The sequence below is a fragment of the Saccostrea echinata genome, unplaced genomic scaffold (genome assembly GCF_033153115.1).
Source record: "Saccostrea echinata isolate AGI-Se365-2 ecotype Australia unplaced genomic scaffold, CSIRO_AGI_Sech_v1 ptg000001l, whole genome shotgun sequence".
Classification (NCBI taxonomy): domain Eukaryota; kingdom Metazoa; phylum Mollusca; class Bivalvia; order Ostreida; family Ostreidae; genus Saccostrea; species Saccostrea echinata.
The window spans coordinates 16485394-16500810 of NW_026889750.1; the positions used below are offsets into that span (position 1 = coordinate 16485394).

The 15417-nt window shown below is 35.9% G+C and overlaps 1 protein-coding gene and 1 long non-coding RNA gene across 2 annotated transcripts; both read right to left on the reverse strand.

Moving 5' to 3' along the window:
- Positions 1 to 237: 237 nt before the first annotated feature.
- LOC133195104 (zinc finger protein 40-like) lies at positions 238 to 12519 on the reverse strand. The gene is made up of 10 exons (XM_061330981.1): positions 12400 to 12519; positions 7242 to 11831; positions 6621 to 6742; positions 6178 to 6402; positions 5752 to 5798; positions 5324 to 5377; positions 4752 to 4849; positions 3067 to 4425; positions 2658 to 2765; positions 238 to 2111 (listed from the first exon to the last, which is right to left on the reverse strand). Exons 1-10 carry the CDS (start codon positions 12517 to 12519, stop codon positions 1857 to 1859), a joined length of 6978 nt encoding a protein of 2325 aa, XP_061186965.1. The 3' UTR covers positions 238 to 1856.
- A 495-nt stretch (positions 12520 to 13014) lies between these two features.
- On the reverse strand, positions 13015 to 14967 carry LOC133191507 (uncharacterized). Its single transcript, XR_009721724.1, has 3 exons — positions 14698 to 14967; positions 13984 to 14073; positions 13015 to 13039 (listed from the first exon to the last, which is right to left on the reverse strand). It is a non-coding gene; the product is annotated as an uncharacterized LOC133191507 (long non-coding RNA).
- Between the last annotated feature and the right edge of the window lie 450 nt (positions 14968 to 15417).

The following is a 15417-nucleotide window of genomic DNA, read 5'->3' on the forward strand; positions in this document are numbered from 1 at the left end:
TACAAACTCCATATTATTTGAAAATGGAAAATTCAAAACCTGTATTCTCTGGAAGTACATTGTAGATGGAGAAGTCCAATTAAAACCGAAAGTGTCTTTGTTCACCTTTCTTTTTAACCTAGAAGAATTACAGGTATTATCTCCAGACAAGAATAAGGATTTGTCTAAAGAAAGTACAAAAGTAGTTTATAAACAAATTCCTAGAGTACTAAACACAAATAATTGACAACATTCTCATGTATTTATCATCACTTTAATATTTCATAATAACAAAACAATTTCTAAAAATGTAAAATACAACACTGAATCATTACACCTTGGAAAAAAAAAATGCAATGTAGCCATAAACCTGTATTTATATGCCATGGTATTATATTTTACAGTATTATATGAAGACTGTAGACCTGTAGTTTTTTAAGTATGAAAGCCATCTTGATAATCTTGTAAAAACTTCCGTGTAGCTGAGTTGCAGTTTTCTATGAATTTCAGTGGCATAGCTGAATTAAAATATATTGTATCAATGGAAAGGTCAGTGTCAGTTACTCTGGCAGCTGATATCTGTGTGTGAAGTTATTTGAATGAATATCTTACAGTATTCAGGGAATCCGAAATCAAATCCAGAATTCGAAAAAAAAAAGGGTGCAATGATGGTCAAGGTGGTAGTATTTTGGATGCTGTGGGGTTATTTTCAAAAGTATTATCAATCTGTTTGTGGTTATTCATGATTTACTTAAAATTGTTTCTTTAAGAGAGAGTTAAACATAGAATGGGATGGACTGACTAAGGGGGGGGGCATAAAAAATAACACCTCTCCTGGCAGTATACATGGCAAAGCATGGAAATGTTACAGGTAAAAAAAACATAATCCTTATATTTATAAAATATAAGATTAAAGAAAATCTTAAAATCAACCATTTATACAAATATAACATATTTTTATAACATTAAGATTTCTACAAAATTTAAATAGAAAAAAAAAAATCAATTTCTAACTTTTATCTGCACATTTTGTATTACCATCTTTCATCACCTTACCACTGATTCTTTTTTCATACCAAGAGGCCCATGGGCCTTGACATTAACCTGAGTATCAAGCAATAAGAAGTCTATTTTTACATACTCCCTACACTCACATCTACAACTTTATTTTACAGGCAAGGGACTCATGTTACAATTCAGAAAAAAAGCTCAATGGTGAGTATTAAAATGCAGAAATTAAATTGTCTACAGAATGTCCAGTAAGAGCAATTTTAGTGAAATAATGCATCTTCAATGAAAGTAAGGAAATTTAAAAAAAAATTGCTAAATATTTTCAGTTTAATGGAGGGGGGCCTAAACATTCAAAATTTCCCCCCTATAACATACATGTACATACCAAATTCTTGTTTAAAATGGGTCACTAGTTTCAGAGAAGAAATTTGATACATGCATATTCAAATGTTTCCAGACGTCACATGACACATTGAATCACAGCGAAGTAAAACAGATAGCAATAGGTCACCTGAATGACTCAGGTAACTTAACAAAATAAGCACTAAAGATTTTGTAAAATAGTCAACTGGCAACACATATATGGCACATTTTTAAAAATTGTGCATAATATGTAGAATGCACAACTTTTCTTAATTAAAAAAACAGAACTATTTTGCCCTAAGCTTGGTATTTACTGGTTGCAGAAAAATTATATTACAACTTCATATTAGTAGTATCAAATGTACATTTTGGGTGCAATACCCAAACTAATACACTGATCATAACTACAATTTTAAAATTATTTTCCAGATTCCTTCTTGAAAGACAAAAACATATTATTTCTCAACATGTTCAACACCCCAATTTTTTCTTTCCCAGGAAATTTAGTCTGTTTTAGAGTTATTCCCCTTGGCTTTTGGTGATGACCTAGTTTGATCTCCTGCTTGGCTTGTAACCAGTGAAACTGAAGCTACACTACTGCTAGTCAGCATACTATTTTTGACATCGTTAGATTCCACTTCCGCTGTCTTATCTCTGGAGACGGAGAGAGATGTCTTGTGAAAAACTTCTGTGTGCTTTTTCAGGTCTGAGGATATGGGGAATGTTTGACCACAATAACCACAAACATACGGTCTCTCCTGCAAAATACCAAGTCAAGGATTAATACTTACACATCAAATAATCTGGCAACTATGATCAGGATATTATTAATTTGGATGCAATTTTAGCAACTAATAGTATGTAATAATTCAAACCTCACAACACTGAATTAAATGCTATTATTTCAAAATACATGTAATTATAGAATAAAAGTTAGTACAGTAAAACATGCTTATAGCGAACAAGCTTATAATGAATTGACCTTTACACTAGAATTATTTTCATTTCCCTCGACTTTAAAATATATTTTAAACTTAACCAGTAAAATAAATTACGATTATAACGAAGCAAAATCGCCCATCCCTGGCACTTCGTCATAAGCAAGTTTTACTGTAATTTTCTATTTTTGGCAGAATTTTCAATGCCTAAATCCAATATCTTTAGATCTTAAAACGTTAAATATGATCCTAGATCCTAGACAGTTTAGGTTATATTTTGAATATGTGAAATATGTTCCAGTAGTTTGTATATACATATATATACCAATGTATACAGATAAATAGATGTATAATATCAATGTATACCTGTGCATGGGACAGCAGGTGGGTCTTGAGGGACTGACTGTTTGTAAATCCAGCATCGCAGTATTCACAAACGTACGGTCTGATCTCCGCATGACTGACAAGGTGGGCCTACAATAAAGAGGTGGGCAAACTTTTACCAAATCAAGCTGAGAATTTTCTGGGTATTTATTGTCTGGTCTTTGTCATATTCATATAAGCTCATTTGTAAAACTTTAATGTGGCCCCACACAACAGTTACTCAGTGTGAAGATTTAAGCAAACTTTAATAACTAAGCACATAAAGATGCATGTATGTATGTACAATTGCATTTTTATTGAATAATCTGTAGACTTGCATTTCTTAAAAAAAAAATATTTAATTATCATTTTCTCTTCTTTTACCAAATTATCATACACTGTACATTCTCACCTTTAGGTGGTCCAGATTGATGAATCCCCTTCTACAGATCTCACAGAGATGTGGCATGTTAGGGGATGTGCCCCTCTCTGGGGGGTAGTCCGGGCTAGAACTCCTGATCTGACAGAAGTCATTACTCTCATGCTTTATCTCCACTGTCACCTTATCATTGGAGGCTGCTCGACTCTTCTCATACTGAGATTGACCCTGAAACTGTGCAGGACTCTGTGACCTTTCTGTATTCACATCCTTCACATCCACTACCATTTCAACTGGTGAAGAAGCCTTCCTGTGGTTGTCAATCCTATTTTTAAGAAGCTGAACGAACTCACTATGGTCGGAAGTTGTTAAAGATTCGATATTTCTTTCAAGGTTTGAGAAGGTCCCTTTGGGAACCATTCCCAATCCTTCTAGTTTATCTATATGTGTCTCTGTTTTAAAGTGTTCTGAAAGTTCGTCCCTGGAGTCAAAGGTCAACAGACATACGTCACACTTCACCGAGTCACTTCTCACACTTTCAGATTTCCCATGGCTATGATTCTCAAATTTCTCCCTCGAAGGAAAGTCAACCCCACATGTTTCACAGGAGAAGAGATGTTCCATTTTGTGGGTTTTGAGATGATCAAGAATGTGTTCAGGTTCTAATAAACCATCACAAAACTGACACTGATACAGCACTTGTTCATTTGCACCCTCCGCAGAAGTCACATGTATCACATTGTCCTCATCTGAATTTTCAATGATAATGTAGCTGGAGTAGTTATCCTCATTTTGATCATTAATGTTCAAGACTTTTAATTTCTCCTCTCCATCCTGAATTGTAGAAATCTTGCTTTGTATGCAGGAGTCTTCTGCTTTCACAACACTTTCACTGCTATGTACGTTAAAAACTTCCTGGTAATCGTGTTTTTCCATGAATGGATGTTGAAATTGGAATGGAGCAAAGACAGGGGTGGCCTGACTCAAGGGTGTGGCCTGGCTAGTGGGGGTCTTGACAGGGCTACTTAACTGTAAAGTCATGGGCCGCTGCCTAATGAGCTGGCCAATAATTGGGCCAGAATTTGTGGTCTGTTTGGGTTGTTTGAAATAAGCCAATGGGGGCATGAAACCACCCAGTGGAATAGAAAATTCCAATTGCCTTGGTGACTCCACTTTGTTTTTCTTTTCCTCTCTGGTAACCCTTGCTCCTGATGTATTGGCGAGATCATTCTCTTTTACACTAGTTGTAATCTCTGGACTAAAGGATTCCACAGGTTTTTCTGCATCATTAACTTCAGAATCAAGATTTGTTTTTTCATTCTTGTCAGTATGTTTATCAGATTCTTTAACACAGCTGTTTTCAGAAGTTTCTCCATCTTCATTTGGTTTCTTCTGAAAGAGACAGAAAAAAAAATCAATTTACATTTATAAATTAAAACAAATCCCTTAATTAAGGTGATGTCTAGGTACTTAAACAAGATGAGGCATTCTTTTAAAAAGGAAAGTGTATTACTTGGATGAGTTTTCTCCTACCCAGAGGACTTAAGAAATGACACTGAAATCACAGTCAATAACCTCACCAGGAGTTAACCTTTCCCCATAACACTAAAGTAAAACAGGTTTTTACTCAACTAAATATCTCCCCTGAGTACAACTAACCCAGCAGACGTCATGTGATAGAGATTATATCAGATTTAATCCTGTTTTATATACCTTACCTGACAAGAGTCTTCAGGAGTAATGGAGTCCTCATTTCCTTCTTTTAACACTGCTTCATGTTTACGTAGTTCCTCAAATAAAAATCCTAACTTTGGATCTGAAAGCACACATAATTTTTCATCTAAAACTTTGGATTTAATTTGCATATATACTATATATATTGTTCTTCAGCAAATACCCTAAATGAACTTGAAAAGAGATTTTACATAAACATACATATTTTGAACACATACTATAACTTAGTATGTGTGATAATTGTATCACTTTTAGCTAAATCTTTTAAGCTGTTGGTGCTCTCTTTAGTGCGCTTAGTCTTATTACTATAAACCATTTTTTTTTCGCCTGCAAAAAATATCCTTTTTTCGACCTTCCTTTACTCGCAAATATTTCTTGTCATGAATCAATTATTCCCCTATGTATTTATGTTAAATATTGCCTCAGTTGCTAAAATTAGTAGTCGTGGATGGATTCCAAACTGAAGAATTACGAATAAAAGTTGTCGCGAATAATAGTTGGTTTACAGTATACCATCAACAATACAAAGACAGTAAATGTAAATGCCACAATTTACCTCCCTCTGAAATGTAAACCTCTGTGATTTCCACCACACTGGATGATGGGCTTTCTGAAAGTAGCAAAAAAAAAAGGTTTACATCTGTTGATTAAATTAGACCAAAATATTTGATGAAGATGTGTCATGAAAAGTTAATAAAAAATCACAACTTTACATGAGCATCGTACTAAATACAGGTCTATGGAAAATTTTTTGCCCCATTCACACTTGTAACAAGTGGGCAAATTTAAAATGGGGTGATTTCAAAGCATTATTTCTTATTAAGCAAAATCTGTGCCTGGGTGAATTGAAATGGGGGTGAAATTGTTTGCAAGTATGAAAGGGCAAAAATAACTCAGTATATGTTGGGGATGGTTAAATCAAAATTTGAAATGATGTCCGTTATAGATATTATTAGATGGTGTAATATCTGGTATACACATTACCTTCAACTGATGACACTCCTGCAGGAAATCCATATATTGTTCCCAGGCTGAAAAGACACAGAAAAATACAAATCTTAATTGTTTTGTTCAGAAAAACAGGACAACACATAGGAATAATAACTGAAAGACACCAGGCTTATTGATATCAAAAAGGCTTTTATAACTTCCTTTGAAGTTTATAAAAAAAATTTTTTTTTTCAAGTATTGATGATTCCAGCAGATGATATGATGTCTACATGTATGACATTGCATTGTGATGTGAACTCACAACAAACATACCAAAGTGTTACAAATGTCTCAATGTCAGCCAATGAAATCAAAACAAAAAGTACATTTCCATGTATACAGAGCTCTTGCTCAAAAAATTGTATCAATTCTAAAATTAAAACATAGAAGAGCCAAATCCCTCCACAACCCGTACATTACCTTGCTGGTTGACTGCTGGTGTCCTCTACAATATGGATGATCTGCTGACCGTTACTGGTCGTATATTCTGACGTCGCCTCCTCTTTCTGATGTACAATGGCTACTAGAGGTTGGCCAGGGTTTCTCAATGACTGAGGTATACTTGGGTGTGGCTGAACTACAGAACAAATCACAGGGGTGGATCCAACAAGGCCTCTCTCCAAACCCTCCAAACTGGAGCCAGGGCTGAAAGTAAGTATAAAATAAAATTAAATGTCATTAAATTCTAAACAGAATCCATCTGATACTTGAATCAGGCTGAAGGTGGTCTGTGCACATCCTTCTGCTTAAAAATTTGTACATACAAGTACATGTATTTTTAAAATTTGATGGAAAAAAAATTTAAACCTTGTCAAGTTCAAGATATTGAAATTTGACTACAGTTTTCATTCTTGTCTGTATACCTATTAACTTCCTGTGTGACCTCTTTCTCTGCAGTGACCCCATCCTCTGTAGTGATCTCCATCTCCGTGACAACCTCAGGTGCTTCCTGCGGACTATCACCGACATCCATGCTCTCTTGGTCCTAAATATACAAGGCAATACTTGAAATTAGAATCAATTTTAATTTGAATTTCTGTAGAAAAACTTTTTTTCCCACTTGTCACAGTGTATGCTTAAAATGAATTAAGGACATATAATGACAATCCAAGAAATCTACATAACATTCTACCTGCTGATTGAACAGAAATTGCGACTCCAGGGAATTATGACTCCATGGAAAAAAGTACGTTTACAGTCAATACCATATACATGTATGTTTCACTTTTTTTTTTTTTTTTTTTTTTTTTACATATAAATCTCATTGTTGGAACAACACAATAAAATTACCACTTCATTTTAATGGAGTCAGGTGTTTAGAATACTCCAAACATTTTTTTTTAAAACAAATCTTTTTAGAAAAATGTTATATCTAAAAGCAATGTTTCCACTCAAAGATAAACAGATAATGGAAAGTAATGGAAATTATTTTCACATCTTTTGCAATTTTGACATGGATTTAAATGCCTATAAACTGCACTGACCTGTGATTCCTCCTCCTCTTCATCATCGCTCTCCGAGTCAATCTCATCCAGGTCCAGGGACATTGACGCTCCATCTTTCAGCACGATTCGAGCCTTTCTGGACAGATCACACTGAGCTTTCAGCATCTCCTGATCGATCTGACACTCGTCCACCTGTGTCGGCACTGGAAGGATTCCCAGCTCTATGCATCTCTTGTGGTGTGACTTTGACTTCATGTGCTTGGTCAGGTTGCCTTTTGTTTTGAAAGAAAAGTGGCAGTGACAGCAGACATACGGGCGAAGATTTGTATGGGATCGTATGTGCTTCTTCAACATGCTGGGTTTCTTACAACGAATTCCACACTCATTGCAAATATACTTTCCTCTGCCTCTCCCTCTAACATACACATAGGGATCCAGAGATTTAACACCCCCTGTCACTTTCTTTGGGGTAGAGATCTTTATGCTTGATATTGGTTTGGCAGTATCTGGTTCTTTCTTCAATTCAAGCTTCTTTTCAATGGGCATGGCCTTCTTCTCCTTATAAGTCCAGTAACTACTGTGTGTTAACATCCCTCCTTTGGAAGCCTGACTTGATGAAGTAACATAGCCTGGGTCTTTGTTAGAATCTGATTTGTACAGAGACAACAGCATCTTTGGAGTGAGTCCTATGGGATTTGTATTGTGCCCTGATACCTTCCAATTGGAATACATAGAAATCTTTTTGGTGGATCTGAATGGAACATACATAGGCTGTGGCCTTGAAATACAACAGAATGACACTTGTGTTGACATTCTGAGGGAGGGGTAGTTATGACCATACAATATCAGTGGAACGGACACAGTAGGACTTTTCTCTGGAACTTGTGAACCACTAGCAGTTGCTGAAATGGCTTTGTTGCTGTCTAACATTGCTAAATTCTGTTCTGGTGGGAAATCTGAAGTTTCACTCGACTGACTAGTTTTTTCTTTGAACATAAGATGGCTAACCATTTGAGACAAGTGATACATGGGCTGAGCCCTCACCACTGGTATGGAAAGAGTCTTGATTCTCCATGCTTTACTTTCTGGCTCAAGAATTACATCTGATGAAGATGACTGTGCAGACGGAATCAAGTCTTCATGTTTTAGGGGTGTTTGAATTGAAACCAGTTTGATCTTTTTACTTGCTGAACCCTCAGTATCTTCTCTAAACAATACTGGTGATATTGTTGACTGCAGTACTTTGGGGTCTAAACTGAGCGATCTTTTCATGAGTAATTTTCCTTTCAATTTTTCTTTGAGATCTTCATTTAAAACATGAGGTGAGGAATGCTCTGTTGAATCTGATGATGAATGAATCAAATGTTTGTCTTTGAGCTTAGTTTCCAATTGTTTTTGAGCAACATTAATATTTGGTTGTGAAGGTTCACAAACTTTAACTATCCCAGCAGGCTGTATACTGCCTGTCTTTCCTGACAGCTCCTTCCAGTACAGATCACTTCCCACAGGCCCCACTATCTGGACTTGAATCATACTATGAAGATCACTGGCTGCAGCAGAAGACAAAGACTGTTGTTTTTTGACAATTACTTCTTGCTGTCCTTTTCTACTTTCAGTGGGGTTAAAATTCCTATTTACAGACATCACATTCTGAATGGCGATTGGCTGAACATCTACTCCAGTGGCCTTGGGTGTTGATTGTGAACTGAAGGTCATCACTGAATATGACACAGGCAATGGAGCTTTTGTAAAGGATGGGGTGCTTTTCTGACTAGTTATAACTGATGTCTGAGATACTTCCTGGGCTGCTTTCAATTGTGATCCTCCTAGTGCTATCTGTAGCTGTGGCAATGATTGTGCAGGCAGAACACCTGAGAGTTGACTTAAAGGATAAATGCTGACTGGTATTGGACTATGTGGAAGTGTCTGGGCAGATGGCAAGGAATTTCTTGGCTGTCTTTCATTGAGTCTTGGTCTTCCCTTTTTATTGATGAGATATTCCACTGAGGAGGTAAGGCTTGCATTTGCTGGAACATTCAACACACCTCTAGAAAACTGAGCTGGGATACTGAGTTGTTTCGGCATTCCAGTGTCTGGAGATTTAATGACACCTCCACCCTCTGACCTGATCATTATATTGGTCTTGCTGGCTGGTACAGATGACTGTTTAGGAAACTGTATAACAGGTAGAGATATTTGTCTTTTTACTAAACCTTCTGCTGGTTTCTTTTCACTCTCCTGTTTTTGAAAAATTTGCAATACCTTAGATCTGTCTATGGAATCATGTGCTTTTATAAATTTACAATAGTAAGCCATATGTAAATCTAATGTCTCTTTCTTGTAAAATGCAGTCTTGCAGAAACTGCACACGAACTGCTCTTTTTTCAATGTGGCAGATTTTGAAGACTCTGTTAATGTTATTGGAGTAGTATTTCCAAGTTCATCTTTCTCACAGATGCTGATTTGAGTTTCTGACTTAGATTTTTGGACAGGTGGAATATCCCGAGCTTTAATAACTTCACGAATTTTATCCTTGATTGCTTTAGACTGTCCATCAGATGCTTCATTTTCTTGCTTTACAGTTTTAGGTTGAACAGGGTTCTCCAACTGAAGCTTGATTGTAATTTCTTTTCCACTATGGTCTAAAGCAGTCACTGTTTTGGAGGCAATTTCTTGGGTTCTAATTGCCCCCTTGGGATCAGGTTTTGGAGTTCCAGATTTATTGGCTTCAGCTATCTGCTTCAGTACTTCATTAGAAATAGTCAGCACTGGTAACTGATTTCCTAGGCTGACTTGAGTCTTTGCATCTAAATCTACACTGGAGGACAGGGCAGACTGTCTAACAAGTCGTCTGGTAGTACTAGCTTCTGATTTACCCTCTAAAGATGTCCTTGATGTTTCATTGTTAACTAATGAGGGAACACAAGTTGATACTGGTTTATCTAGACCCTCTGGTTTTAACACAGCTCTTGTTGTAACACCTGTCTCTGCTGCTGAAACAGATTTTTCAATGCTGCTGTTTTCAAACTTCTGGAGTAGCACTGTACTAGGCTTTGTAACGGTACCTTTAGATTCACTACTCTGTCTATACAAACGCTTATATTCAAACAAGGGACTTTTCACAATAGCTGCATTGCTGGATATCAGATTCTGAATTCTCTCTTTGACTTTTTCCATATCTACCTTTGAGTCACTCTGGCTCCTTGTCTGTAGGTCACCAGCAGGTTGTGAGAATGATCTAACCAGAGGTCCATGGGCCTCACGGGCAGGGATAGCTTTGACTGAAACTTGACAAGTTCCATCCTGGAGTTCCATAACAGCGGGGACCAGCTGCACATCTGAGGCACTGGACTGTTGGACTCTGTCACTCAGCTCCTCCAGCTCTCTCAGTACTTTGTTAGCCATGCCAGGGTCAGTATTAGGATGAGGTAACCTAATCACTTCCACAGCCCCTGCTCCATTATCAATGGCTATCATCTTTTCTGCTTCTACATTGCTTAAGGTTGTATGGTTTGATGGTACATTGGAAGCCTCGACATTTTGGAAAGCTAATGGCAGAAGAAGCCTGTGTACTGTGACTGACCCTCCACTTCCCATTCTGTGAACAGTAGTGAGTTGATCAATGCTTTCAGATCCTTTAGAGGATGTGGCAGACAGAAGATCTTGTTTGGGAGCAATAGTTATAAACTGACTTTGTGCTGAATTTAATTTCTGTTCATCAACAACTCCTGGTCTTTTTCCTAAAGGTCCAATATTTTTTGCATGCTCAAATTCTAAATTTAAATTCCGCATTCTCGTTTCAAATCTAGGTCTGGCATCACTTTTCCAGGATGGTACCTCTATCCTTGGCCGCTCTGCTTTAGGTTTCTCTAGATACTTTGCTACTTCCTGTAAAACATGCACAGGAGCTTGTTCACGGTTTTCAAAGCTATCCTCTCTCTGTACAGCTTGAGATCCTGTTGGATCTGAGTCAGCTTTCTTTAGAAACTTTGACATGTCATTCAACAAAGAAATTTGTTCTGCTTCATTTGGAGTCAGGGAACTTTCATCTCTCTCTGCAGTGTCTGTGCTAGACTGACTTTCATTCAGTCCTTCTTCATCATCTTCTGATTCATCCATATCTTCAGTCTCCATTTCCTCTTGACTAGGCCACTTTGGTAAATTTTTTCTGCCAAGTTTGGCTTTCAGTGCATGTGACCTTGACTTACAATGCTTGTACAAGTTACTTTTGGTTTTGAAAGCAAATCCACAGTCCAGGCAAGGGAATGGACGTTCCCCTGTGTGTGCTCGGAGATGCTTCTGAAGCACACTCGGCTTAGCACATCCCCTTCCACAGAAACTACAGATGTGTTTACCAGGTTTAGCTGGGTGCTTACGCTTTCGGATATCCTCTGGGTTTACCACCTTGATTTTCGAGGAACTTGCTTCCGAGTTACTTTCCTGTGAACTAGTTGAGGGGGGTGGGGTTGATAATGATTCATGTGTTTGAGGTGTGTTGGGGGATCCTTGTCGCTGAATGTTCTCAAGTTCAGATGATCCAACCTCACACAAAGCCTCCAATGACAAATTACGTTTCTCTGACTGTGAGATTGCTTCCACTGTAGGAACCACTGGTGGTGTTTTCACTATCTACAATACAAAAAATTGGCATATGAAAGAGGTCTACAAAACTAAATCAAATGCTTCACTTGTCCTGCTTAGACAACATTATGCAGTAAAAGGCAGACGTCAATGTAAAGGAAATTCAAAAACAGCAGAGTGTTCAACCTTTAGTTCCTTCAGTAAAATATTTTCTTACAGACACAATCTAAATGTATTTAACACCATTTATGACAAATCAAAGTATTTCAATTATTTTCACCCTAACTGTAAACTTCTGGAATAGGGAAAATCTAACTTTGTCCCTCTCAAATAATTTATTTTGCAAACTGGACATGTGGTCAAATTTTACCAAAAAAAATTCTCATGTTAAAAACAAGGTAGGTTAAATGCCCTTGCTTCGGCTCCCTTTTGGATAATATTAATTATTAAAAGTAATTCTAATTCTAAAGCAGGTATTATCATTGATGTTACATGTATGATTTTAATGAAGATTCTAGGTGTTTACATTACAAGAAGACCCTCAGTATTTAAATTTGATAAAAATTCCACTTATAATAAAGTCTACTACTCCATTCAATGGCTGTTTCCAAGTTACCTTGGTACTAGCAGTAGAGAAGTTATCCCCCTTTCCACTCCCTGGTGGAGGGGGTACAGCATCATCAGACAATTCCTCCTGTGTCTGTTCAAATCCTAAAACAGATATCATTTGAAACATGATCTTGGAATATTTTTTTTTTCTGATGGTAAATAAAGAATACCATAACCTGTCAGAATTTTGTCATTTTTGAAGCATTGATTCCAATATTTATTATTACACATTTCATAATAACAGTGTTTTGATACTAACTCTTCATACATATAGGATTCTAAACAAAAATTTCATAAATTATCTTTCTTTTCAATCAAATCTTCATTATAAACTTTCAAAAGACAAGCTTGCCCATTACACCAAGTATGAAGTGAATATGAAGTTTGTATAAGTATACTGAACAGGAGAGTACATGAGTTATTCATGCTCTTACAGAATTGCTGATTGATAGACGACCAGCAAACAACAACCAGACAGACATAAGAAAGTCTTAGAAACTCAGTTTATTTACTGACTTTATTTACAGCATGTTAACAGAATTTGTGCCATCTGGGATCATACATACCCGTGTCATCACTCTGGTCATTGGAGTGAAGTTTGATTTTTTTCGGCTCAGGTGTCTCATCATCTTCTTCTTCATCTTCATCTATAAAAAAAAAAAAAAGAAACAGGTAAGCTAAAGTTTACTTACTGTTAAAAAAAATGATAACAGACTTAATAGGAGTTATTATGTCTTGTATTTCTTAAATATACATGTATGTACGTAATTAAAATTGACTATATGCACACTGTACAGTTTTATACATGTATTTACAGAGACTTACAATAGACATTAAGATGGCAAAAATTCCTTTTTATCTGAAAGTGTGTATAAGCTGCCCCATGCTATGTGACATCCCTCATCATTTAGTGCATGGTGTTTAACAATAAAGACTTCTGATGGTTTAAAATGTTAACAAGAAATAACAGTCTACCGGTAGTTTTTGGAGTTTATGGGGTAATAAATACATCAGTTGAACTTCGATATCTTGAACACTGATATCTCAAATACCATGGATATGTCGAACTGATGTGGAAGTCTCAACTACTTATTCTTGAAGAATTTTACCCTTGATATCTCAAATCCTCATATATCTCGAAGTTTTTCCTTTGTCCCGTCAAGTTTGAGATAATGGGGTTTTACTGTATATATACAGTGGATCACATAGTAATTTTTAAATTACTATTGAGATACAATGTGTTTATTTATTTTTTAAATAAATTGGTGCCTATATATATTCTGACCCTTTGGTTAAAAGATGGGAAATCAGAAACCTATATATACTAGAATCCTGCCACATGTATATACATGTTTGTTGAGTACAACAATTTTTACTGAGTTATAAAGGCTTGCATCAACATGAGTGGTAGTATACCTGTTTTAGGTTAATTAATTTATATTTTTCAGTTAATTGTTATTTAACATAAAAACCATTAACCATGCATATGTTAACTATAATGAAAGAGCACATTGACTCAACTGTCATCTAAAATGTCACCAAAAGAGCCTAGCTATGAAACTGTCTTTCTGATAAATTTTCAAATCAATACCTTTTTCGTATGCTTCATTATCTGCTATATTGTCTCCCTTTTCTCCCACTGATAAACTTTCTGTCAGTTGTTCCCCTTCTGTCTCACCATCTGCACATACAAGTCAATAAATTATTTTTTTAAAAAAAGTAATAAAAAATATTTTTTAAAATTACTACAACTAGGAAATATTAAAGCTTTCATGTAGTATAATTAATATATTAAAAATAATATATTGTTTTAGCACAATAATTGTAAATTAATTTGCAAATTTTTATTTATTAAACATTATTTATTTTAAAATATACTTTATCTAGACAAGTTTTTTTTAAATTGAAAATACTTGTACACATATATAACCTTTTACTTTTTCAGCTTATAAATATTCACCAGAGACATAAATAAAATGTAATTTATGTCTCTGTTTAAACACAGACATTCTAAAGATGATACTGATATAAATGATAAATGCATACAAAATATGTGTGCCCTATTCAAAGGTATTCAGGGGTATTGGAATTTGGATAGACAGAGAATGTTCAGTCAATAATGAAATGGAAAATCCTGTAAAATTCTGCTCATCACGTGACATGCCTGGGGAACCCCTGATAACCGAAGGTGTTTCCCCAATAAAGATATGTTTTGAATTTAGTAATAATATACATCTACCAAGTTCACAAAGAGAAACATAAGTAAAAGCATATAATGGTCTTAAATATTTGACTGCATACATACGGTCTATCAATGTTTCAACACCAAGCGATTTTCTACGTGGCATCCCGAAAGTGTCCTCCGAGGGCTCCTAGCGTCCGTCTTGCATTTTGTACTTTTCGATTAAAAACCGAAAGAATGTTGAAGGAGATGTATTCTATAATATGCTAACACTGCATACTCAGTCGTACATAGAGAAAACACCCAGTGCTTTATCAAATAAACTTAATTTTCCTGTGGGATTTTCTCACTCCATAGCAAACCGAATGACGTCACTCTCGTGACATGCTCCGCGATCGATAGCGAGGCTACATGGTATTCCCAAATAAAACTTTTTTTACGCTACAACCTGTAAGCCCTAAGTATATCATTTTATATCAATTTGTTACTTTTTATTGCAAAAAGTAGAAAATTTTGCAGGTAAGCTATCACTGCTTTTGAGAATTTCGTGCAATCACTCTTTACATCGTATCATGTCATGTCTGAGAGAAGAACGAACGACAACTCTTCATGGGAGAAATACGCAGTTGAGAGGCGTTTCGCCACTTCGTCGATTTGACACCAGCACCCCAGTCGTGGGAACTTTTGGAACAAAAAACTTGTTATATTGTGAATCTGTATCATATTTTCTTAAATTTCTTGCATATAAATACGTATATACATTGACATAAAATAAACCAATGAGCCATATTCATCTATACAATGTAATTTTATTTTCCCTCAAATCCAACTTGAATGTTGGCC

Bases quoted from the DNA above. Each gene is read 5' to 3' on its own strand.
- LOC133195104 (XM_061330981.1), bottom strand. From the start codon at position 12,519: ATGTTTCAAATGATATCTGTTTTAGGATTTGAACAGACACAGGAGGAA. The intron at 4,850-5,323 runs GTAAATTGTGGC...GTGTGCTTTCAG, and splicing joins GGTTTACATTTCAGAGGGAG to ATCCAAAGTTAGGATTTTTA. The intron at 2,766-3,066 runs GTGAGAATGTAC...TCTTTATTGTAG, and splicing joins TCAATCTGGACCACCTAAAG to GCCCACCTTGTCAGTCATGC.